Genomic DNA, 26,662 nt, shown 5'->3' with positions numbered 1-26,662 from the left:
GTTAATATGAAGTTACTATCTAATCTCAAAGCACTTCTTTGAGATTTCACAATGTCTTATGGTCATATTAGTGATGAATTAGACCATGTGCAGGTTTGTTAAAACAGCATTCTGAATATGCAGCGGTGCATAAGACTCTCCCTTGGGCATTCAGAGATATGTTCCAGCAAAGATGAAGTAAGGATGTTTTAATGAGTCATCCGGTTTGAGGAATGGAGCAGCACACTTCTGCAGTGGCTAAGGAATGAGCACCCACTGAATCCCTCGCCCTGCAGACGACACACCAAAGTCAGGAAAATGGACACTTCAGGACAGAGGCAGGAGCTCCTCCTGCACAAGACTTTCTGCAATGCAGCCTCATGGCAAATGTCTCAAGATGAGGAGGACGAGTCACCCTTCTCAAATGCAAACTTCAGAAACTCCCTATAAAATGTTTATATATATATATACACATATATATAAAAGCATTTATATATTATATATATTTATATATAAAATATAAAAATATAGAAAATAAAAATTCTATATTTATATATAAAATATAAAATATAGAAAAAATTCTATGTGGTCAAGTAGGAAAAAAAATGGAAGTCTGCTCCCTGAATACTTTGCTGTCTGCGTCATGTCGCCCCTATCACCTAGATAACGGGATTTGCTCCAAGAAAACTGTGGCCTCTACTTTTCAAGATTTGTGGTGAAAAGGTATTTCATCTCAGTTCAGCAGTGGCCTATTTGGTTCTTAATACTACAAAAAGAAAAAAAACCCAACCCAGGATGAGTTAGGTGTATAATGCTAAGCTAACACTATATCCAAAAGTTAGTTCAGGCATGTACATTTTCTGTGTTTAAGTCCATTTAGGGGAAGCGATCTGCACAGCTACTGATTATTAAGGCCTGAGAATCAGAGATCTATGGAGAAAAATAATCCACTACAGATTTTCTTTAGGCTTTTCTTACTTAATGGGCCCTCATTGTTCTCATTATCCATTAAAAAATGCTCTTTTTGGAGGCAGATACCTACAAATATGCTAAAACCCAATTAATTACATACTTTAAATGCATGAACTGTATTGTATGAATGATCGATAGCTCAATAAGGCTGTTAAATGCTCCTTCACCAGCAAAGCAAAAAAAAAAAAAAAAAATCATAAACAAGAAAAAAATAATTCCTAGTTTGCTACATAAATCATGGTGTCCATGTCCCCTAGATATCTAGGTCTGCCCTGGGAGAGTGTTCAAGGTTTGCTGGAAGGTACTTAATTTAACTTCGCTTTTTGTTATCACCACTCCTGAGGCAGGATTGGGAGTGAGAGGCAGGGGCTACCGTGTGACACTCACTTAGAACAGGGGCTGATCACAGTTGGTGTTGGTGGGTAAACCAAGGCAACATTCACTCGCTCGCTGCCGTTCTTAGGGCAAATGATCTCTGCCACTCCTTCGGGTCTGGGCTGACTCAGCAACTCCCCTGCAGGAAGAGAGAGAAAATGCATTCGTGAGACCTACCTTACCTGTGGGACCCTGTCACAGAGTAATACAGGGCTCGCTCAGGGCTGGGGGTCAGCAGGGAGAGGGGCAGGTAGTGAGGAAGCAAAGGGTCTCCAGACATGGAGTCAGAGAACAAATACACACCCCAGAATCACAAAACTGGCCCTGCTGCTCCCACTCCACTGCCTAAATTCTCATCTGCGTCACCGTGGAGAACGTTCTCCTGGTTGTGGCGAAAAGGCCATCGTTCCAGACAAAGACAGCCTCTACCAGCATTTTCCTCACCTTCCTTTCACAGACTGACTCCAGAGATCTTTATCTAGATGTCCTGGCAAATTGAGCCAGGATCCCTAGAGGCCCGAGAAGCAAGGCCTGCCAAGGAGGTGTTCATAATTAGCATTCAGGGCAGACGGGATTCGGGCAGATGTAGCCGCCTTTCAACAAAGCCCTGCAAAAATGATCTCGAAATGCAGCTGACTAAAGCTGTCAGCAAGGTAAACAGCCCAGCTTCACACTGGCAAGAGGAGGATTTCCTACGTAGGTATGTGTGGGGATTTGAAAGCACCAGCCTAATACTATGTTATGAGTAATGGGGTCTAGTAAAAACAGACAATTAACCTAATGGATTACCACAATACCCAAAGGAAATCTGCGTGCTCTGCATGTCCCGGATACACTCTCTCTCCAAGTAGATCATTAAATCCCTAAGAGCAGGGATGACTTCCATTTTCCTTAGTGTCCCCTTCACCTCGGCTACTAACTGGCAGCTCCCTATTCTCGCTCAGAGAAAAGGCGATCGCTAGCTTCTAGCTGAGGATGGTACCTGTTATTGCCCATATCCCCCTACTTAAATCTAGAAATTAAATAAACCAAACCAAGGACGCAAAATGTATGCCAACTAGGGAAAGATGCTACTGAAAATAAAACGTCAACTCTTTGGCAGCCACCACTTGTATAACCGATTTGAAATTCCAGTGACTCCAAAGTTAAGCTGACAAAGAATAATAATAAAAAAAAAATCCTTTGCCTCAAAATACCATTTCTAAATGCCTCACTTTCAGCAGAACTCACAGTGATAAAGGAGGCCCATGTGCCAGCACTTGAACTGAGAGCTTTATTTTTTTTTAATAAATTAATTTTTATTGGTGTTCAATTTACCAACATACAGAATAACACCCAGTGCTCATCCCGTCAAGTGTCCCCCTCAGTGCCCGTCACCCATTCCCCCCCACCCCCCGCCCTCCTCCCCTTCCACCACCCCTAGTTCGTTTCCCGAACTGAGAGCTTTAAATGTACATCTTATTTCATCTGTGTAATGTCTCTCTAAGGGTTATCCTCATTTTTAAAATAGGATAATAATTGTCAGAGAAGTTATGTGGCGTACCCTGAGTCAAGGGCTAGCAAGTGGCAGACCTTGGATGTGACCTTGGGAAGTCATCTCTGGGGGGCTTACTCTTTGCCACCACTGTCTGAGACCTCCTAGAGTGGGAACTGCTTCTTTATGTCTCCTAGAGGAGCAATTTAAAAACAGTTTTTAAATAAGGAACCGGGCATTGACATATTTGTAGTTTTATGATAAGACATGCATTTCCTGCTTTGAGAATTTTCATATGGTTTTGGACAATATGGACTGAATATACTTTGAAGTTCTTAACCAAACAACTGTCAACACCCAATTACTGCAAAAGTTAATTTAGCATGATTAGCTTATATCATGGATACGTGGGTATCAGAGCTATACTCTGACACAGCTAGGAAAAGATTCCAAAATATAAAAATGCAAGTTAAAAATGTAAACACTAAATGCTATCCAAGCAATAAAACGAACCAAAGAAACAGCACATTAGAGCTGGATGAAAAGCTGGAAGTCGTCTGGTCCAAACACCACTTTATCAGTCAGAAACTCTTTGAGTTTAATGGATTTGCTTCAAGTCCCACAGATAACTGAGCATCTTTAAACCAACCCCACCTCCACACATCATGAGACTGGGACTGGAACAAGATGGTGCACTGAACACCCCAGGCCTATTAATGCCCTGGTCCTGGACTGCTCTCCCCTGGTTCCTTATGTGACAGTTTCCATTTGTACTTTCTGTCCCAAGATCACTGCCAAGGCCTGAACATACACTCGGCTTGTCTGGTTTCCCCTGAGTACGCTCTCCTGGTTGGAAATTCACACAGGCCTCTTTCAGCTGCCTGGGTGCCCAGGACAGAACTGCAGGTGTCAAGCCCTCACTCAGGCACCCATCCCTGGCACAGCTGGCTCCCTGGCCAGTTTTAGTGAGCAGACCAGTTTGGCAGAGTTGAAATAATTTGTAGTAGACTATTAAGCATCCATTACCAATCTTTACTAAACTAACAGCTTTAGTGCCCCCCACCCCCAACCAGCCCAGCTTCCTAGTATCACACCGAACCAGGTCGAACTGGTTTTGTTTGGGTCCAACTCCCAGTGGCACTGCCAACCACAAAGCAGCATGAAAGCTCTCGGCACTGAGCAGTCTCACACATATAGAAAATTCACTTGATGCTGCAGAAAACTGAACAGTAAGCCTCACGGTTCACAATCTTCAGCATGTCCACACACTCCAACAAGCTACTGCGTGGTGCCAGTATTCTTAGGGTTGAAGAAATGGCTAAGATTTCTGTTGTTAGACTAAGAAAATAAGAAAAATAGCTTTTTCTTCTCAAAAAATGTATCACATTACAACAAATGGTTTCATCACTAGTGTTATCTACTAGTATGGAAGATAGTTGTCTCAAATTTCTTTAACATAAACTTGATTTTCAAACCAAAGGGGCGCCTGGGTGGCTCAGACAGTTGAACATCTGCTTTGGGCTCAGGTCATGATCTGTGGGTCCTGAGATCGAATCCCACATCAGGCTCCCAGTTCACCGAGGAGTCTACTTCTCCCTCTCCTCTGCCTCTCCCCGTTGCTCATGCACACACTCTCTTTCTGTCTCAAATGAATAAATAAAATCTTCAAAAAAAAAAAAAAAACACCAAACAAAATACAGCCACTCACTGAGTATCTAAATAGGGAGATCTTACAGTGTGTGAGGAGATGCAGGGGATACAGGAATCTGAGGCAAGGCCTCTGATATGGAGGGTCCCAGCAACCGAGAGAGCAAAACATGCATAAAAAGAACTATAGTCCTGTGTGATCCTGAGCACTTATGAAATGTTAGAGGAACAATGAGAAGGACAGACTAATGCTGATTTGCAGGGCCAGAAAAGGCCTCAAAGAATGGAGAACACGATCTCAGAAGACCTGGTAATATTCACTACCATGTACCTTATCATTATGCTGTTATATACGTCAGGGTGAACAGCACACATCAACCCCAGAAGAAAAAATGATGATCCCAGTAGCAGCTTACATTTATTGGGTATTTATTATGTGCTGATGCTATAAATGTATAATGTCGCTTAGTCCTCATGACAACCCTACAAAGTAGGTACAATTTTTATCCTCAGGAGAGTGAGCCTCAGAGTGGTTAAATGTTCACAACATTCACAAAGAAGTAGCAGTGCCAAAATCTGGACCCCGAACGCTATGACTCCACTCTTCACCACCACACTGTACTGTCCTGGGCACGGGATAATTGTGATTATTTAAATTAGATAACACAAGAAGTACTAAATGTTGTGTCTGGCCTCTAGTAAGTTCTTGATACTATCACTATAGTGATAAGATTCTTTTTGAAAAGCTTTTCTAAATAGCTAAAGAATTCATAGGCAAATATTTTATGGGTAACCAGATTCTTTATAGTAAAGCAATAGACCGTAACTTACCTGCCTGCAAAACACCACATCACCAGAGATTTGAAAATGTCAAATGAAAAAAAAAATTAGATTCATTACACATCTATCATCACTAGCAAAAGCAAACAAGAAATAAATTCCAAAGTTGGTGGCAGTTGTAAAAAAAGAAAAAAAAAAGGAGCTACATTTACAGAAAATGTCAGCAGCAGAGAGAGGACACATATACCTGTGGCCTGGTATATTTCCATTTTCAGGAACTTGCTTCAAGGGAGTAGGCTTTCTAACAAAAACTATACAATGATTGCTCGTAGCAACACTATTTATAAAACAGTGAAGACTCGGTAACCCTCTCAAATGTCCAACAATGCGGAAATGATTAAAAACTATGACAAACTAAGAAGACAAGATCCTCTGTGGTCATTAAAAATCACGAGACTGGCATTTCTGTGTGGCAACGTAAACTTAAAACTACATTTTAATTAGAAACATCAACCGACAAAGAACAGAAATGAATTTAGAGTGAAATGGGTCATTCAAGACTGAATGGTCCCGAGGTTACTTATTTATTTTTATGTTTGAGTCCATGCTAAAACAAGACGAAAGCATGTTCCACAACTGAAGGGAAAAGCCAGCTTTAAATGCTAATGCTTGCTCTTCTGTTGGAGATTTTCTATTCGTGTGCAGGACACAGGCCATCAGTCTTCCTCTTGAAGAAGCAGAAATTTGGCCTGATGAACAGAGCACTGCATTCACTGAAGCTGTAGTAGGCCACTACACAGTCTCCTTGTGCCCATTCTGTTCTTAATTACTCTGGCTCAAGATTTCTGGCATTAAAAGGAAAAAGCTACCATATTAATTGTTCCCCCTGCCCCTCACCCCCGCTTCCGTGGAAAAACAGAACACAAAGTTTTATTATGATTTTTTAACAAAATCAACAGAAGTTAAGTGGGATGAACTCTTTTTCATCTTTTTCCTTCTTTCTTTCGTTTTAAAATGATTTTATTTATTCGACAGAGAGAGAGAGAGAGAGAGAGAGCACAAGCAGGGGGAGTGGCAGGCAGAGGAGGAGGGAGAAGTGGGCTCCCCCCTGAGCAGGGAGCCCCGATGTGAGGCAATCCCAGGGATGACCTGAGCCAAAGGCAGACACTTAACGGACTGAGCCACCCAGGCACCTCCTTTTCATCTTTTCCCACTAAGCATCAGAATTCTCAAATATTAGGCACATTACTCAAAATACTACGAATTGATCATACTAATGACTCAAATCACAATATGAAACACCACAACCATTTCTTTTCAGTGCAAATAAAACCCACTTCCTGATGAGTGATAAAGATCTAAGTTATGAACATCCCTCAAAACAGCCGAAGTGGTCTTAGATACTAAAACAAATAATCATATAGGGTCTATTAAGTAAGGAATTCTCTAGACGTCTGCAGAGTGTCTTCGGCTCTACTACCCTAAAATTCACACCCCTCGCCCCCCAAAGTCCACTGCTGTATTTTAATTAAGTGTGACTCTCGAGTAGCTGCTGTGAGATACACGAGTGCATGGTTTCCCACCTCCCCTCAGGGCAAAGGCAACATCATCTGAAACCTGTGAGCAGGAAAGTTCTCCACTCTGTAGGCCCATCAAGCTATCAGAGACAGCAAAGACTGGAGAACTCCAGGGTCACTTTATATGGAAGAGGAGAGCCAGAGAGAGATACCAAGACACCTTGTCTTAAGACCAAATAAAGCCCAGAAAGTATATACACAGGAGAAGTACACATTCAACATTAAAATGTCCAATTTAAAAACATGCCACCCTGCACGCTTAAGGGTGTGAGAAAAGGCAGAAGAGACCTCCTAATACCGGCTGGATCCAATATAACCATTTGTAGACCTGGCTGCCATTTCAGAGGAAAGTCCCCCATGCCTGCACTACCCCCCCCCCCCCCCCCCCCCCGCCCTGGGACATACCACAGAGCCTCCCTCAGGTCCACGGCTGTGTGCTTCTTGACTGGCCACCACTCAGAAGAAATAAAATAAATTGACCAAGTTGTATGTTTTGTTAGTCCTAACTTTCAAAGAAATTCCATTTTGTTAAGCAGCCTTGGTCTCAGCCCTTTGAACTTTTTTTGGGGGGGAGAGAAAGTAACGTGCAGGAAGGAGCATAGCCAAGTGTTTGTAAAAACCTGAAAGGAGAGAAAATGCGTGGGAAATATCACGGAGGGTGAGAGAACACGAGAGACTGCTCACTCTGGGAAACAAACAAGGGGTGGTGGAAGGGGAGGTGGGCAGGGGGATGGGGTGACTGGGTTGATGGGCACTGAGGGGGGCATTTGACGGGATGAGCACTGGGTGATATGCTATATGTTGGCAAATTGAACTCCAATAAAAAAAAAATAATTTTAAAAAAAGCTGAAACAGCTGAAGATGCCCTGTAAATAAGCAGATCTGGGTCTTCCGTTTCACAGCCCAGCACTGTGCCCATCTCTGGCAGTCACCTTTGTCACCTTTTCAAGACAGGGTATGATGCAGCAGCCCCCTGGAGGGTGGAGAAGCCTGCTGGGTTGCCCCAGGCCAGATGAGTCCCCTGTCAGCTGGCCAGAGCCAGCAGAGGATAAGCAGGGACCTATCCTCTGGGTGCTGACAAAATTCCCTGGGAAACTGGGGGTGGGCGTGGGGATGCTGTCAAACTCACTCAGGAGCTGGGGGGGGCACCAGCTGGAGTCCTTGGAAAGCTACTTCTGTGGGTGCTGCTGAATTCATGGGGAAGCCCCCTGGGACACCTTCAAAACCCCCTGGGAGGTACCCACCGGAACTGCTACTGAACTTGCTAGGAAACTGGCTGGAGTGCCCGGAGATTCAGCAGGGATCTTCCTGCTGGTAAGAGAGCTGGGACGCCTATAGACAATGTCCAGCTTTGGAGAGTTCTGGAACTCCAAGAAGAGTCCCCAAAACTGCAAGGATGCTGCCTTCTTCCTGTGAACAGAGTTTGCTTTTGGCTCAATTAGTTCCCCTTGGAAATGAGTCAATGATGGACCACTTAGTAACTGGATACATCCTAAGGTACGAATTCCAAAGGCAGCTGCAAAAACCCACACCATCAGAAATCATGAATTTCTTGTAAAATTGTATTTTCATTTCCACGATATAGCCCTGTAATTCTTCAAAAGGCAGAGTCTATTGAGTTCTGGGCAATTCAACAATGTAAAGACATTTCTGCCTCCAGCCATTTGTTGATCTCTTGAGACCAGTTTTGATTCTGAAAGCTGAGATTTCTTAAAAAAAAAAAAAAAAAATCAAATGCCTCGATGCTTTGGGGACAATATGTAAAGTCTTATCAGAAAGAGATTATAATCTACAAGCCAAACAGGAGCAGGTCAACCACCAGGGTTCTTGGACATGCCCTGGAACTAAAGGTTCAACTCGGTTCCTATCTTCAGTGAGTTTTCATGGCCTGCTTGTCAGACTGCACTAAACAAACTAAATTTCAACACTTGCTTCAACTTCTACCCAACATCCTCCAAGGTGGTGGCAGTGGGGACAGTTACAGACAGAAGGAAAAACAGAGATCACACTCTTGATTACTTCTCTGACTCACACAATGATTCTAACCTCTGAAGTCCTCAGACTCTCCTAATGAATAATAGAAGCCAAGTCAAGTAGGAACCCCAGCCTGGGGAGAAATGACTGATCCCTGTAATTTTTTCCTTTTATGGAAGGGGCTCCATCTGGAAGGAACAAGCTCATGAAAGGCCGAGCGTGTTCCCTCCAGATGGAGCCCCACCTGTTTCGCCCTAATAGATGCTAAGAGATGATGGTCCTAATAGTAATGTCTGCTTGCCAATTACACGAAGCTTTGCTTGTTTGTTTGTGTGAGGGAGAGAAGGAGGTGACTAGGTTTCTCAGACACGCTACGCCAAGCAGGGCTGCATTCAGCCCCTCCCTGATGGAGAAGTACTCTGGTCTCCTTTGGACCAAAAGAGTTGTGACCTAAGATCACAGCGCCCCTTCCAAAGCATTTGACCAATGTTCAACCAAGGGAAGAAAAAACACTGCTTAACAGGATTTCTTTTCAAACCCCCACCTGAGTTTTGTCACTTCCTTCACATCACAAGCTTACACTTCCCTGTCCTCAAGTCTGCTTTTCTTTTTTGTTTCTTTTTCCCCACACATCCAATCTTCTTACCCTTCTTTCCTACCACTTCCTCACACTTGGCTCACTGACATTGCCTTTCCTACAGCCCCCCATTTCCATTATTCACAGTGGAAGAAGAGCCCCATTGCCTTCTCCTCCAGGCTGCTCTTCTGCCTAGATTCCCCACCTGCTGAAAAGCAGGAGTCTCTGAATTTACAGTCTCCTCCTCAAGTGTTTATCATGGCACCAGGATGAGATACCATGTAGAAATTTCATGAAGATTCCACTTTTAACTGTGAGGTTGCAGCAGACACAAAAGAAATATCCCTAGGGGCCAGAATAAACATCCAGGACAGCAGCTGAACCTGGCTGTGGTGGCATTTATTACATGGAGGAGAAATGATTCCAGGGAAGTTGCAGGAAGTTCGGGAGCCTACTAGGAAGGGCTTTGTCTTTGGATCTAAAAGACTAAACATGAGCAAAAGAAAAGATTATCTCAAGGTTCTTTACACTTTCTGGTCTCAGAGTCTTCCTCAGTCCCAGATAAGCCCAGATAACATACAAATTTCAATAACACAAAAACAAGTTCTCTTGTCTTTAGATAATATATGAGATTTCTCTAGAATGTCTAAAAATAAACCACCATGCATCTTAGAAATGCAGAACCATGAGGTACCACTTGAGGGTCAGATGAGGTGGTTTTCTTTCTTTCTATTTTTTTTTTTTTTAAGATTTCATTTATTTATTCACAAGAGACACAGAGAGGCAGAGACAAGGCAGAGGGAGAAGCAGGCTCCCTGCGGGGAGCTTGATGTGGGAGTCAATCCCAGGACCCCACGATCATGCCCTGAGCCAAAGGCAGATGCTCAACCACTGAGCCACCCAGGCGCCCCTGATGAAGTGGCTTTCTGACAGGAAAGCATTCATACCATGATAAGCACATTTTAAAAACTCACTACCCACAGGAAGTGCCAAGGGCTGGTGCAAAAAATATTGACAAATTCATGCAAGAAAGTCAATAATGAATGGACACACTGTGAGAAGGTAAAGCTTCCAGAGTTGAAGTTCCAGAGGACAGCTAAGGCCCTTGACGACACTATTCTCTTAGCAGTGACCACAAACATGAAGTGAATGAATCCATTCCATACGTACACATACCCCACTGGGGTTAGGAGCTGAAATGAACCGGTCGGCTGCTAGCTCAGCCAAGCAGTTTGGTAATGGCCTCACAGATATACACGTCCCCCAGAGAATGTCCATGAGGTCTTACCCCAACCTGTCCTCACTGACCCTTAGAAGGTCTGCCAGGGTCTGACCCAAATCAAAGCTGGCCTGTCGAAGAGGGCCCGATGGCTCCTGCCTCTTCCACCATTGACTCAACTTGCCTTTCTGCAGACGCGTATGCTTGCCACTTGGCTCCATTTTCATTGCTAAGGGTTTATATAAATACAAATCCACCCAAGAAAGGAAAAATATTTCCTTTTTTCCTGCTCTGGATAAAGTTCCAACAGACTTGGCTAAGGATTAGACATGCTTCACAGATCAAAGGGTGTATGGGGGAAGGTGGCCGGGGGAAGCAGAGCCCAAACCCAACTCGGCCTTCCCTCTCTCAAAATGCAAGTGAGGATTATAAAAAGCCCACGCTGCTGGACTAAAGTGCTTTCAAAAGGTTACTCTTTATTTGGATAGCCTGTCACCTACTTCTTACTGGAAACGGTTCCAGGCTCAGAGAAGTTAACACAGACAGCATGAAAGCATTCCAACTAAAATGGTCTCTCTCCAACCCTAGCTCTCCTTTCAACTGAAAACGGGAGGAACTTTTATGACTTGAACTGAAATTTGAGACACTGACCCAACAGCCTTATCAAAATCGACCCGATTTGGAAGTACAAGGATGATCAGAGGCCATATATTTGCTTGTCTCCTAACAGGGAAGATGACAAGATCTCTACAAATTCATTGTTTCTCGTAGGCAAAAGGAGTGAGTGTCGGGCTGGGTCAGGGGAGCCAAGGAGCCCCTTCCTGGGGGACCAGAGAAACCTACACACTTAAGGCTGGAAAGATCCCTGAGATGGTCCAGCTTGCTTATTTTGCACAGGATTGATAACTCCCACGCACATAAACAAACACTACAGGAGAACCTACTGCATGTTCACTCCCTCCCTTCACTCCATAATGTGAGCTTCCCTTTACCTACTCCCCCTGCCGAGTTTCACTCCCAGAAGATCCAGACTGGACTTGGGGCCATTAGAAACAAACAACAAGTAATGGTGCAAAACCAGAACTCTGGGGCAGCCCCGGTGGCACAGTGGTTTAGAGCCGCCTGCAGCCCAGGGTGTGATTCTGGAGACCCGGGATCGAGTCTCACGTCGGGCTCCCTGCATGGAGCCTGCTTCTCCCTCTGCCTGTGTCTCTGCCCCGCCCGCCCCCTCTCTCTCTGAATAAATAAATAAATCTTTTTTTTTTTTTAATAAATCTTAAAAAGAAAAAACCAGAACTCTGTGGCCTAACTTCTTACAAGTTGGAATTACGAACAAGAAAGAATTCTCTATATTTCAATGGCACCTCATCTTGAAGCAGATATAGCCGGCTTCCAGAATGAAAGCTAAATACAGATAGAGAAGGAAAAGAACATAATCATGAAAGTATTAAAACCAATTAGAAAGTATGGGATGAGAAAGGAAGGGAGGGAGGGAGGGAGGGAGGGAGGTAGGGAGAGAGGGAGGGAGGAAAAAAGGGCTTACCAAATAGGCCTAGCTTCATCTAGGGCAAGGGTAGTGCTGAGAAGGAGCCAATTCTCTGAGTGGCTCATTCTATGTAGAACCCACCACTCAACTAGGCTTGCATTTACCTTGTCTTGAGCTCTTCACTGGATATTGGACCAAGATCCAACTACGTATTAAACATTGTCAATTGGATACTGACATATCCAAAATCAAACTCTTCTAAGTTACTCTTTTCCAAGGCTTCCCCATGTCCATTAATGTCCATTCCTCTCTTCCAGCTACTTTGGGCAAAAGATGTAGAACCACCCTTATCCTACTCTTTCCTCACACCCACAGCATCAACACAACCTGTTGCTCTGCTCCAATCCCACCCAACCTATCTGAGCACTTCGTCAGCTCCCTTGCCCACACCACCATCCATCTGGACTACTGTGGTGCTCTTCTAGCCCATCTCTGGCCTCGCAGTCCATTTCCCAACTGAAGCCAGATGGGTTCTTTTAGAATGCAGATCAGGTCATGTCACTTGGCTCAGAACCCTCCCTTGCTCCTCTGTCACTGAGAACAAAGCCCAAGCATCACAAAGGTCTACAAGGTCCCAGTGACCTGCTCCTGTCTACCTACTGCCCCTGTTCCTTCATCCTGCTCCCTGTCCTGACCACTTTGCTCCCCACCTTCTCCTTGTCCCCCATACTCACTTCATTCAGGTCTCTGCTCAAGTCTCCATCTCAAAAAAGAAAAAAATCTTCCCTGACCCCCTGGTATGAGATAGCATCCTCCCCTTCTAGTCACTCTCCATTCCATTACCTGATTCATTTTTCTTCACAGTACTTCTGTCTACCTGACATAGATTGGCTGATGATGTGTCTCTTGTCATAGAATGTAAGCTCCACAGGTGTGGAGATTTCCCTTGCTCACTGTTGGATGCCAAGCATCCAGAACAGTACCTGGTACACACAGCAGGCCCTCAGCACATGGTGAAAACCTGAATCAACCAATGGCTGAATCCATAGATGGAGGGCATATCCAAGGCAGCCTCTCAGGTTCCCTCAGGTCTGTGGTTCCAAATCTGACACTGGCCAGTGCATGGTCAAGCCCTTAGGTTCAAAGGCAACAGCCTTTACTTCCAGAGGGTAGACAAATGCCCAGCCAGGGCCGGTTTCCAAGCCTTCCCACAGCACTGCCTCCTCCACACACCACGGCAGGGTGCAATAACCAGAAGTGCTCCGGGACATCACCCTACATTTCAGTCTTACTTGATCCTGCCATCTTTTTCAAACTGAAGAGAAAGCCATGATAATGTTGAAATCCATTTGGGGAGATTCTAATGCCAACATCTTAACATATTTTCTAAATGTTAAGAATTACATTGTTCAGAGACTCTGAAACCATCTTCCCTAAACCATCTTTAGGGAAACCTGCACATGTAGCTAAAAACACCATCTTCTGAACTGTAGCTGAAAATGGGTTATTTCTGAGAAAAGTAGGGGTGAGGGGGGCAGGAAGGGGAGAGTCGAGGTACCACAAATTATTTAGTGCTCTGGGTGTGGAGTAGGGGAGACTACAGCTGAAAGGAGATCTTTTTTTTTTTTTTTAAAGATTTTATTTATTTATTCATGAGAGACAGAGAGAGAGAGAGAGGCAGGGGGAGAAGCAGGCTCCATGTAGGGAGCCCGACATGGGACTCGATCCCAGGACTCCAGAATCACATCCTGGGCCGAAGGCAGGTGCTAAACCACTGAGCCACCCAGGGATCCCCGCTGAAAGGAGATCTTAGTGCGCACCCCCCCCCCCCCCACTTCCTTTCCAGTCACATAGCTTCCTCTTACACAGGCGCTGACCAGCACTCTGCTGGGTTCTCCAGGGGACTCTCCGCAGATCTCTGGAGTTCTCTCTCTTTCCCAGTCCTCTGTCCCGCTAATGCTAAAGCTCCACTTACCTTGGTCTCCTTAACTCAGGGAGCCTGCCGGGATGCCTCAGTGCCCTCCCTGTACCCCAGCCAAGGGTGCTAAGCTGGGGCAGTCACTTCAGTCCCTCAGGACCATTGTCCTTTGTTGCCTGATGCGAGGGGTCTTGAAAAAAATCATCATTTTATATGTTTTGCTGGGTTTTTTATTTTCAAGTGCAAGGGTAAAGACAATCTTTGTTACTCTATCTTTGCTGAAAGTGGAAGTGTGGCTACTGGATTTGAAGTACTTTCTATATTATGAAGGAAACAGTTTCTTTCTAAATGGTTACCCCGCCATCAAGGTTAAAAACTTAAACACTTCTAACAACATTGAATCAAATGACTTGTCTCAGTCATTTCCCCCCCACCCCATATCATTACAGATGGGGAGAAAATATTTGCAAAGGAGATATCTATCTAATAGGGCTTGTATCTAGAATATATAAAGAGCTCTCAAAACTCAATATGAAATTATGTAATATATAATACATGTTAAAACTTCCCAAATTATACACTTACAAACTGTGTTTTACTCTATGAAAATTATATCCTAACTATATTTCAATTAAAAACAAACAAAAATAAAACATACCTTATAATTAACCAAAAACCTGAGGCATCACCAAGAAACACCAAGGCATGACTGCCTTCCCCAAGAAAATGAAGTGCTTGATTCCAGGGAGGACAAATTTCATTTATAATATCCCATGAGTTCCCTGCTAAAGAATCAAGGATGTCATAGATCAAAAGTATAGAAGGCAGAAGTGCCATATATGCATGTATCTTTGGGGCAAGATTCTTTTTTTGGCTTTTATTTACAATTATTTCATTTGTGCTTCACTGTGATTTTTGTAAAAGAAAAAAGTACATTTTGTTAGGTGAATTCAAGCTGAAGCTCTACTCAATCCTGTAACAGAGTTCTAATGTTAAAAATACGACATCAGCTCAGGTCATGATCTCAGGGTCCTGGGATTGAGCCCATGGCGTTCCCTGCTTCTCCCTCTCCTTCTGCCCCTCCCCCTGCTTGTATTCTCTCACTTTCTCACTCTCAAACAAATAAATAAAATCTTAAAAGAAAATACTACATACTAACTAATATCTAATAATAATTGGTAGGTGATGCTACCTACCAATGGCTATTAAATTAGTAGGTCAAAATAGTTCAAGATAATTGATGGTTGTAAACTTCTGAGGAGGAGCAGTAATATGGGAGCAACCAATGATAGCTTCTACAGGACAAACATGCTAGAGCTGACATATGAGATAAGTCCAGGGGTCAAATGCCCACATATCTCTAATCACCTAGAGACATGGAAGCTGGGTTTCTTTCTCCTCTTCTTCCCCTTCCACTTCAGGAAATTTCTCTCTACCTATTACAAGATTAAGAACATTATCACACAGAAGTGAGACAGATGCTTTAGTTCATCAAACACTATTTCACCAAGCTTCTAGGAGAAGGCAAGGCTAAGGGTCAGGACACTGGCTCCTTTCAATCTTGAAGCACAGAGTAATCCACTGGCTGACTCATAAAAGCAGCTCAAAAGAACACTACTGTCTCTCCACTTAGACTGGAAATTACACTAGAAAAAGCAACCATAATCATCTCATCATCCATGAGAAAATCTGTCCTGCTTTTCATGGAAGGGAAAAAAAATCTCCTTTATTTCTTGAGCTGAGAAAGTTTATATTATATAAACTTATATATCCAAAATTATATCCAAATTCTTTAATTGAAACTAAATTTGCATCAGAGGTTACTAGTCTAATAAAGCTTTTAACGATTCCAAAAAGCCTTCTATCACCCTGTATCCTTGGTTCCAGCCTCCAGCCTCACTGCAGCCAGGCATGGCCCTGAAGCCCAGCCCAGCCCTCAGATGTGGGAGCTCTTGCCTTCCGTATCTTCATCCTCACTGCGGGCTCTAGCCCTTATCTATCCATACATCCTCGCCCGCACACTCCACTATGGACTAAGTGCCAAGACATATGGCCACGGATAGTCTTTCATAACTTTGTAGGTTATATGGGCTTTGTGGTTCAGCCTGGAAGCCAAACCTGCATTTAGAGCATTGTCACTTCAGGGCTGTGTCTTCCCCCTTAGAGTCAGTAGACGGAAAAGAATTTTTGGAGCATAGTCCTCCGTAGGTTAAGGACAATCCACATAATCCAACAACAAACTTTGTCCTTCTACCCCCACAAACCTATTAAAAGGGATTTCTGAGACACAAGCAATATCAGGCAGCCATAGGTCAACCGTAGGTGACATCGGTCTTCTATATACCTTGTTCATTGCTCCAGTGTATCCCCTGATTTTCTGCTACAGCAGAACTACAGAGATTTCTGATTTTCCAGGAGACAGGGGAGCAGGCTCAAAATGAGCATGAATGCCCTGGCGAAGTCTGAAAAATGGCTCTACCACTTACCCACTGTGTGACCTTGGCAAAGTTATCTAGCCTCTCTGAGCCTCACTGTTCTCATCTGTGAAGTGTAGATAATAAGTGCCAAACATGACCTCATAGGAGCACTACAAGAATTCAACTGACCTAACCCTATGCCTGGCACATAGTAGCACTAACTGTTCACTTCTTCCTCATATCCTTGTTAATATGAACACAAGGTTTATGCAGAAATAACTTCTGGAAAGAGGCCTATCAGAGGAGCAAGTGAAAAGGCCTGACTCTCCTATCACTTTCCCCCAAATCCCTGTTGCTACCATTATATTATATCCCTCCTCCAAGGCAGCACATTTCCTCTAGAGAACATCTAGCACTTTTGTACATTTCTAGAGGAAGAGTAAATGTGTACCTCTTCTCTGGAGAGAAATTCGGCATTCTACTTCAAGGTACTACAGGGGTGTCTGGGTGGCTCGGTCCATTAAGCATCTGTCTTCAGCTCAGGTTATGATCTTAGGGTCCTGGGATCGAGCCCCACATTGGGCTCCCTGCTTGGTCAGTATTCTGCTTCTCCCTCTGCCCCTCCCTGCTTGTGCTCTCTCTCTCTTTCTCTCTCAAATAAATAAAAACCTTAAAAAAAAAAGTATTTACAAATATACCACAAATGTCAAAGGATATAGTCCTAAGTGTTTCCTCAATATGATTTCTAAAGTAAAAGACTAAAAATGACTCAAATGCTCATTGAGAGAAGCCTGGTTAAAAACAGCTTATACAATGGATTATCACACAACCAATAAAAAAAAGAAGAGAACCAGAGAGCCTATATGTATCAGTACATCCTGAGTATATATTTAACTTAAAAAAAAAAAAGAGCCAAAGTAGTGTTTCTATTCTGCTGCCATTTTGGGGGGTGGGAGAGGGAAACCTCTCTCTTCACCTATTTATACATGCAAATATATATTTGTAAAAACATAGAGCATCTCTGCAAGGATACCCAGCAATCCTGGCTCTCTCCAGTGGGGCAAATGGACGTCTATGGACAAAAGAGAAGACTTTCTTTTTCTGGTAGAGCCTTTTGCCTTTTAAAAGTTACCACCAAGTACACAGACTACCTATTAAACATCAAATTTAAGTGGCACCTGGCTGGCTCAGTCAGTAGAGCATGTGATTCTGGATCTCAGAGTTCTAAGTGTGGGCCCCATGTCAGGCATAGAGATTACTTAGAAAAAAACAAAAAAGAACATTTAAAATAAAAAAAATAAAGACAAACCTTTCTCTACCCCAGTGTATTTTTTTCCCTTTTGAATAGCTTTCTTTTTTTTCTTAAGATTTCTTTATATTTATTATTTTAATTATAAAAAGGTTAACGTGTGCTGGTATTAACAAGTAATTAACATAACGTGTAAAGGAAAGGATCACTTTCCTTCCTTCACCTCTTCCCAGGTATCCAGGTCTCCTTGCTCACCTCTCTCCTTGCTCAGCTCAGACATACTGAATGCTTATCTACACACCAGGGATTTTTCTGGTTAATTTCTTTTCTATCACATATACAATAAGTATAGCGCAATGTTCTTTTCTTTCATCTGACTATGGTAGCCTCAGAGTGACAACTATCTGTTCCTGACTTCTTCATTCATCTAATATCAATGTCTTTCTCATCCCTGGTCCTCCCCTACCCTTGGAGGGTGAATCTGCTTGCCCACATTCCCACCTGGTAGTCCTTCCCAGGGAGCCCTCCCCACACCCTCTGGGGCTGGATCCTGCCCTGGTGGCATCTCAGAGACAGGGGTACCCTGGGACAAACTGGGGCAAACTGCACCCCGCTGGACAGGCACTGAAGCAGGGACTCTGGCCCAGTGCGAAGTGTTATTCCAGACTCAGCTGAAGTGCCATTTGCATCATGGGATTAAACCATCTAAAAGGAGAAGCCACTGGAAGCTTTTCACAAACCCAAATCACACATTTAAGAAAAAATAGCACAAGTGATAGAGAAAAGCTCTCCAGCAAGCGGAGGCTTCTAGTTTCAGCATCCTTCACTACCCCTCTTCCTTTACAAGCCCACAGAGATGAGAGCATGTGAGTCCAAAGGGGCCGGTATCTGGGTCTGGGTTACACAGTTGGGCCCCCTGTTGGGGCCTGAGTGGCTCCCTGCCTCGCCTTGGGGTGACAGGGAGCAGCTGCCGGATGGAGCCAGAACGAAAGGCTGGGGGATTAGCAGCTTCTGTGCGAGGCAGAAGGGAGTGGAAACGGAAGGCCACTTACTACTAAGCCTATTTCCACCTTCCATTTCTCGGTTCTTAGATTTCATCAGAGCAAATTTCATGGAATGCCAGGAAGTACTTATAATCTTTGTTCAGCAAGGAAGGTGGTGATCACCTCCCTCCCAAATACGCTTACAGGTCTTCGATCCGTATAAGATCATTACTAATCCCAGGGGCTACGAAAGTATAAAGCGATCTCCACTGATTAATCGAAATTTGATTTATGACAGAGCTTTGCATTTTCTTTAAAAGAAGGCGGGCACTTTTAAAAATCCAGACAACCAGCACGTGATGTTGAAACCTCACTATGGCATTTCTACGAGGACTTGACCTAGATCAGAGAAATCCTCCTCAGACCTCAAGTTTGAAGATGTTAGTAGGTACCATGCAGGGTCTCAAGCAAGGTTTTTTCTTTCTTTCTTCTTTTCTTTTCTTTTCTTCCTTCCTTCCTTCTAAATTTTATTTATTCATGAGAGACACAGAGAGAGAAGCAGAGACATAGACAGAGGGAGGAGTAGACTCCCCACAGGGAGCCTGATGTGGGACTCGATCCCAGGACCCTAGGATCATGACCTGAGCCAAAGGCAGACGCTCAACTACTGAGCCACCCAGGTGCTCCTCAAGCAAGGTTTTCATAAGACTCTACAGATATCAAGTCTACTGACAACCCAGGGGACTTAACAGTAACTTCTAAACTCATGCAAAAGACAGGTGGGTCTACCTAGCATCAAAGCATCTGATTAGCTTCAGAAGGGCCTAGCCTGAGCCTGAGGAGGAGGAGGAGGGTGTAGCGCTGGCCTCAAAGGCTGGTTCCTACCTGGACCACCTCCCAGCAGTGGGTCCCTAAGCAAATGGCTTTAAGGGCAATCAGCCCAGGTTTCCACATCCCCCTGAGGGAATGACACCACATTCCACATAGGCCTATAGTGAGGACTGAATGAGATCGTACACATGATGTTTAGCTGGAGGCTAGCTGCCTCCCCCCACCCCCTGGGTCGCTGGCCTCCACCCAGGGCTGGCCACCTGGCCACAGGCAGCCAATTCTGAAGCGTGGCGGCAACTGGCAGCCTGGTGAGAAAAGCTGAAGTAGGCGGATCAGATGGCTCCATGGGGAACTGGAAATTGGGGTGAGAGACAGAATTAGTGCCTGAAACAGAGAGAGGCGGTCATCTGCATCCCATACAAGCTGCTGGTCTGAAGGAAGAAAAAAAAATGGGGCAAGTCCTTAGGGAGAGGCTGAGGGACAGAAGATGGGAGGGAGGCCAAGCTGGGAGACAGGGGACCTTGGTGGTGACAGGAGACCAAGTCAGGGGAATGGACATGGGAGTCAGGTGACTGACAAACAGAATGACAGGAGGGCTCATCAGACAGGTGATGTGGGACAGAGGACTCAGAGTGACTGGGACAGAGGGACAGAATGACACAGACCAGTCCCAACTTCCCAATCACATAAGGAAAGCCTGGACGTTGTTTCCTTTCCTTGGATTCTGGGATCGCTCTACTCTCGACATAATCCTGCTTTTCTTCTCTTAAATTAACTCACAAGTGCTGACTAGAACATAATAATTAATAAATGGCCTTTATTGAGCACAACCATTTCTTTCATTAACTGCAAGTTATTATTTGCGATTAATTACAAAGCCCTAATAAGTCATTATGAAAACAACTTTTGAGGCCTAGACTTTACAAGTAACAAAATATTTCTCTGTATCTAGAAAAATGCTTTGCAAGAGCCCAGTGAGCAACGCTGCTGGAAAGGAGAGATCAAGGACTAGGCATTGAGACCTGGCTTCTACTCCCAGGGATGCACCAACTACCCTGCAAAGTCCTGACAACCCTTGACTCTTCCAGGCCCCAGTCCTTCAGCTGCAAAAGGAAGAAGCTGAACTGGTTTATCTCCAGGGTCTGTTCAGCTTAAAATAGTCTGTTCCAGCTTAAAATACTGTGAAAATGTATTTTCTACTGAATTTTCTAGGTTTCTCAAGTGAAGATGCCTCAAAAATTTAGCATCAAGTAGAGCAAACTCTTAAACAGGCCAAACAAACGTGACCTGGGCTCTCCTCAGCCACCCTCTCATACTTCCCTACTTTACCCCTCTCCTGCTTCAATATAAGAGAGTGCATCCCTCTGGTACCCAGAAGGACGTGTTCGAGAGCTGTCTCTTGCACTCAGCACAGAGAACAGCCAGGGGCCTGAGAAAAGAAAAGGCCAGGAAAGCCCTCTACGCAGATTCGTCTGTCTCCCTAGGCTTCAAAGAACTTAGCCACCCAGTATATGTAGGAGTTTGAGAGCTCACATAAAAGGTCTGTTCCTCTTCCCTATGACAGCATATTTCCCTGGAGTGAAAAAACAATGATAAACTGTACAAAAAGAGCAAGGTTTAATTTTCTATAGAAATAAAAGTACTTTTCATTCCCCAGTTAGCAAAAAGCAGTGTCTTCAGGAGCTCACAATTACATGCATTTAGCCAGACGGAGATTTTTCCACCTGTGCAGCTCTGTGCTCTAACACCAGCCTGTCCACCAAGGTAGACCTGCTGTCCCGCCCATGCTATATACTTCCCGAGAAGACACTGGTAAGCAGACAGGCAAACCTCACAAATGAGGCCTCCCTCTCCAGGGGCTCAGCAGGGACCAGAATGACATGAGGCCAACCTCTGCTCACCCTCAGACAACTACCATCTAGAAATGCAGGTCTGGCCCCCTCCTAACCCAGAGCATGGGTGTCCCTGCAGTCATGATCCACTGGAACAGAGAAAACAGGCCCCCCTATTTGGCCCCAAAAGAATTCAAGTCCCCCTTAAATTGGACGCTTGCAGGCCATTTCAGAGTCCTCTGGCCTGGCTCAGGGGAGGCCAAGCTGAAGGTGTGCAGACCCTAAAAGCTGAGGCTTCAAGGGCAAAGGTTCTCTCTCTTTTCTCTTTCCCCCGCTTTCTCTCTCATACACATCCTTTCCTGCTCCATCAGAAGTGGAATTTAATGCTTGCCTCTATGTACTATAAGGCAACTCATAATACAGGATCCTACTCCCAAAGCTCACCGAATTGCACAGGTGCAGATCATCTCTAAGAGGTACAACTGTTTGTGATCAAGAAGGAGTTAGCCCTCAGAGGCTAGAGTGAGGGAGAGCATCCACTTGTCCTGAAGTTCAAGGAAAGAAAAACGGATCAGAGAGCAGGCAAGCAAGTTGAGGCAGGACACCAAGGAATCCGGGAATGAGATGTTCACAGCAAGGTCCTTTAGAAAGGCCTGTCAGGATCTGTTCCAGCCCACATTCAGTATTTCTAGGTTCCCAGGCTAGACTCTTTGGGGACCAGCTTTTACCGGGGAGAAGACGACAGGGAGTAGCCAAGCCTAGAGCAACTTCAACTATCCCGGAGAGTCCGCACAACACAGAACTCTCTTCACCAAAGTGTAAAGGGCAGGAAGAATGGATTAGTTTGCTAGGGCTGCCATAACAAAGTATCACAGACCAGGCGGCTGAAAGAACAGAAACTTGTTTTCTTACGATGCTGGAGGCTAGAAGTCTGAGATGGAAGCATCAATGGGGTTGGTTTCTTCTGAAGCTTCTCTCCTCGGTTTGCAGACGGCCGTCTTGTCCTTTCCCTGTGTCCTCATGTGGTCTTCCCTCTGTGTGTGTCTGGGTCCTAATCTCATCTTTTTAATGATTTTATTTATTTACTTGAGAGAGAGAAAGCGTGTGTGCATGAGAAGGTTGGGGGGAAGCAGAGGGAAAGGGAGCAGCAGATTCCTCGCTGAACAGGGAGCCGGACCTGGAGCTCGATCCCAAGACCCTGAGATCCTGACCTGAACCGAAGGCAGGCACTTAACTTACTGAGCCACCCAGGTGCCCCTAGTCTCATCTTCTTATGAGGAGACCAGTCATATGGGGTTAGGGTCCTCCCTCATGACCTCATTTAATTTTAATCTCCTTCTTAAAGAGCCTATCACCAGGAGGCCTGGGTGGCTAAGTAAATACAATAAAATCTTAAAAAAAAAAAAAAGACTCTACCTCCACATAGAGTCACACTCTAGGGTGTGGAAGCTAGGACTTCAACATATGAATTTGGGGTGTGTGTGGGGGTCCCATTCAGCTCATAACAAAGACTAAATAAGAACATCTTCAAAATGCTAGGTTTCTTTTGTGACCCCAGAGGTAGACTCTTAATCTTCAGTTCTTGGAGATTGTATAAATTATAACTTGGATAACTTGAGAAGGCTCAGACCTAGAAAGAGGCCAAGATACCAACTGGCTGGACAGCTGTACTCAAGGGGTTCTGATAATGCACTGATGTCAACTTCCTATCAACTTCCTTCCTTTACAGTTAACACATATTCATTGTCAAAAAAAAAAAAAAAAAAAAAAAGAAAAGAAAAGAAAAGAAAAAAAAAAGATCCCAGGCCTTGACCCTGGCCAGGCACCTGCTGGGGGCACCACCAGCAACTTGAGCATCCTCAACCCAGAAGGAAGCCAGGGGCAGCGGAAGCTTGCAGAGTGTGTGACGTTTGTGCCAGCCACCCCCCAGCCCAGCTGCCTGAGGAGCCCATGGGAGCCCAGCCGGTGCAGCCCGTGCTGGTGGCAGGCGAGGACAACATCCGCTGGGCATGTGAGGACACAGTAATGAAGGACCCCTTGGAGTGTCACAACCACATGGAGAGGATCCCCGCCAGCCTGGGCAGCCTTCTGCTCACCCTGTGGGGCCTGTGGATTCAAGGCCCCTGCCTGGTCTCTCAAAAGGATGCCCACCCAGGCCCTCTCTGCCCTGCCTCCCTCTCAGAGACCATGTTCACGAGGAAGGGCTTATGCCCCTTACTGATGGGAAGCATTTCATACTAATGTCAAGTATAGAATAAACACAAGGAACTCCCCCCAACCCCCCCAAAAAAAATATCAGTAGGAAATGATGATATAAAGTGAAAAATAAATGTCCCTCTTCCTCCTGACTACAAGTTGATTCCACAGAGGTAACTGCAGATGGTCCAGGACTTACAAGGACACGAAAGTGATATATATATATATATGCATCTGGTGGAAACCACACTTTGAATTTCAAATTTGGATCTTTCCCCAGGCTGGCGACCTGCAGTGTGATCCTCTCCGTGATACTAGGCATTGGCAGTGAGCTGTAGCTCCCAATCAGCCACACCATTTTGAGGGTAAGCCACCCATATACTTGAACAACCTTCTGTACCCATATATGCACTCTGCTTTTCCACTTTCAGTAGTCAACTAATTACAGGAGGTATCTAACACTTTAACATAAAATAGGCACTGTGTTAGATGATTTAGCCCAACTGCAGGCTAATGAAAGAGTTCTGAGAGTATTTAAGGTCAGCTAGGCTAAACTATGATGTTCGGGGGGTTAGGTGTACTGAATGCATTTCCAACTTATCGTATGGTTTATCAGGACAGATGATGGGTTTATCAGGACATAACCCCACTGTAAGTCGAGGAAGATTATACTGTGATCTGTTTCTTAAGTGTCTTCCAGAAATACTGTATGCAAATACAGACTGTGTATGTGTGTGAGAAAGAGCAAGCGAGAGAGAAAGAGAGAGCACTACACTTCTAGCTGCCTACCTAAATATTCCTTTTCCCTTCTTCCATCATCACAGAACCCTGGATTACACATGGGAAAAAAATATGTACCTAAATAAAATTCTTGCCTTTGTAGATTCTCTTAAAGGTCTAGAGAGCCATGGGACAGCACTAACCAAGGAAATGTAAGAAGTCTGCGGAGGATTTCTGGAAACATTTTGGCTTTTGTGATATAGATGTGTTCCCTTCCTCCTACTTTTCTCCTTATATCTAAGGCACAGATGGCATACTTGGGACCCTGTACCAACCCTGCACTGCCAGCATATGCAGATTTCTCGTTGCATAAGATAAATATACCCATTCAGGCTTTTTATTATTTGTAGCTAATGCCTTCCTGATTGATAAACTTTTTTTTATAAAACACTTTTGATATCAGACTACAGTGATTTGATTTTTCATGTAATATCTTGACTCTTTCACAATCAGGACATTGAGAATTGCAACTTTATTTAAAAAAATTTTTTTTAATTTTTAAGTAATCTCTTCAACCAACAAGGGGCTTGAACCTACAACCCTGGGATTAAGAGTTGCATGCTCCACTGACTGAGCCCCAGAGAACTGCAACATTTTTAATCATCACATAGCATTCCACTGTAAGCCTACTGATGGACGTATGGTTTGCTTTTTATTTTTTTTTCCTATTACAAACATTGTTACAACAAATGTCTATGTAGCTATTTTTGCATACTCACTGGAAAATATTTACAGGGTCAGAAGTAGAATTCTTGAGTCTGAGGATAATGACCTTTTAAATTCTGATAGAAGTTGTACAAATGACCTTCAAAAACCACTCATCAACTATTTTTTGTCTGTTTCTGTACCATCATCAATAATGGATATTACCAAACTTTGTTATGGTCATCTCACAGGTAGAAAAGTGAGATCTCATTGTTTTAAACTGAACTTCTAAACAGAGTAAAGATTAGGCATTTTAATATGCTTATTTCTATCAATATCAGTTCAGCCTTCCCAGTGTCTATCTTTTTCCTTACTGATTTTTAAGAATTCTTTCTGGGGTTCCTGGGTGGCTCAGTGGTTGAGCGTCTGCCTTTGGCTCAGGTCGTGATCCTGGTATCCTAGGATAAAGTTCCCTACCAGGCTCCCCATAGGGAGTCTGCTTCTCCCTCTGCGTATGTCTCTGCCTCTCTTTCTCTCTCATGAAATAATAAATAAAAAATCCTCAAAAAGGGCAGCTCCAGTGGCGCAGTGGTTTAGCGCCGCCTGCAGCCCAGGGTGTGATCCTGGAGACCCGGAATCGAGTCACGCGTCGGGCTCCCTGCATGGAGCCTGCTTCTCCCTCTGCCTGTGTCTCTGCCTCTCTCTCTCTTTACATCTCTATGAATAAATAAATAAAATCTTTTTTAAAAATCCTTAAAAAAAATAATTCTATCTGAAAAGAATTGGCCCTCTGACATACACGCCACAATTATTTTTCCAAGTACATTCTTTGTCATTTGACTTCATTTATGGAACTTCTGCCAAATAGAACCTTTTAATTTTCATGTGAAATGTTCCTTTTTGGAAAGTTAGTCTTTTCCTTTATAGCTTTCATGTTCTGTGACATGCTTAGGGAGAAAAAAAGTCTTCTGTCTCCAAGATATATTTAAAATTTACTCATGTTCCTAATAGTGTTTATGACTTCATTATAAAGTTTAAATCTTTGAGCCAACTGTAATTTATTTTTTAAATTGTATCTAAAAAATGAGGGACTCCAGCTTTCTCTTTTTCTAACAGGTATCCAGCTGTCCGAAACACCATGCAGTGATGAGTTTGCTTCCCCCACTGATTAGAAATGCCCCGTTGTTCATACCTAGAGGCACAGTGCAGAGCAGGCTATATCTGACAGGACTCAGATTCAGGTCCTATTCTCATGGGCATCTCAATGATGCTGATGAAAATATATAAGGGAGTTCATAAATCATTTATTTAGCTTATAACTAAGAGAACAAATTAACAGGATGAAACCGGGGATTTAAAAAACAAAACAAAACACAGAAATTCAAAAGCCTGGAGCAACAGGAAATGTATAATAAAAGAATATCTAATAGGGATATAGTTAGTGTCCACAGTTAGATGCAGTGAAATTAAAGGCATCAAATACAGAATGGGAAGTAACATGGAGGCAAAGACATGCCAAGGCTTCTTTAGAATTTTGTGAGTAGCTCTGATTTATAGTTGTTAAAAAACTGAAAGTGAGGATACAGGACTTTAAATGAAGCAGGTCCATATCTTAGGTCATTTTAATAGAAAGGAGGTAATAGCCCGGGCCTGATTCTACATTGCTCACGTATTCCACATTACCTGAAGCATTTCATTCTGTTCTGGACACTCTGCTCTAAGGAGAATATTGATTAGATCATTTCCATGAG

General features: G+C 43.9%; 1 protein-coding gene across 4 annotated transcripts in view; it reads right to left on the bottom strand.

The window, feature by feature from the left end:
• Positions 1-26,662, bottom strand: part of MFHAS1 (multifunctional ROCO family signaling regulator 1) — a 96,486-nt gene that overhangs the window by 11,834 nt on the left and 57,990 nt on the right. For 3 of the 4 annotated variants that reach the window (XM_072763576.1, XM_025993903.2, XM_072763577.1), the window contains exon 2: positions 1,339-1,465. In XM_072763576.1, coding sequence (XP_072619677.1) covers positions 1,339-1,465 — 127 coding nt within the window. Of the gene's footprint in view, positions 1-1,334; positions 1,466-26,662 lie in introns of those variants that run through there. The other variant, XM_072763578.1, reaches the window with a different exon arrangement.

Source organism: Vulpes vulpes, chromosome 7 (genome assembly GCF_048418805.1).
Source record: "Vulpes vulpes isolate BD-2025 chromosome 7, VulVul3, whole genome shotgun sequence".
Lineage (NCBI taxonomy): Eukaryota > Metazoa > Chordata > Mammalia > Carnivora > Canidae > Vulpes > Vulpes vulpes.
Note: the sequence above shows the minus strand (reverse complement) of the source record. Positions and strands in the feature narration are given on the sequence as shown.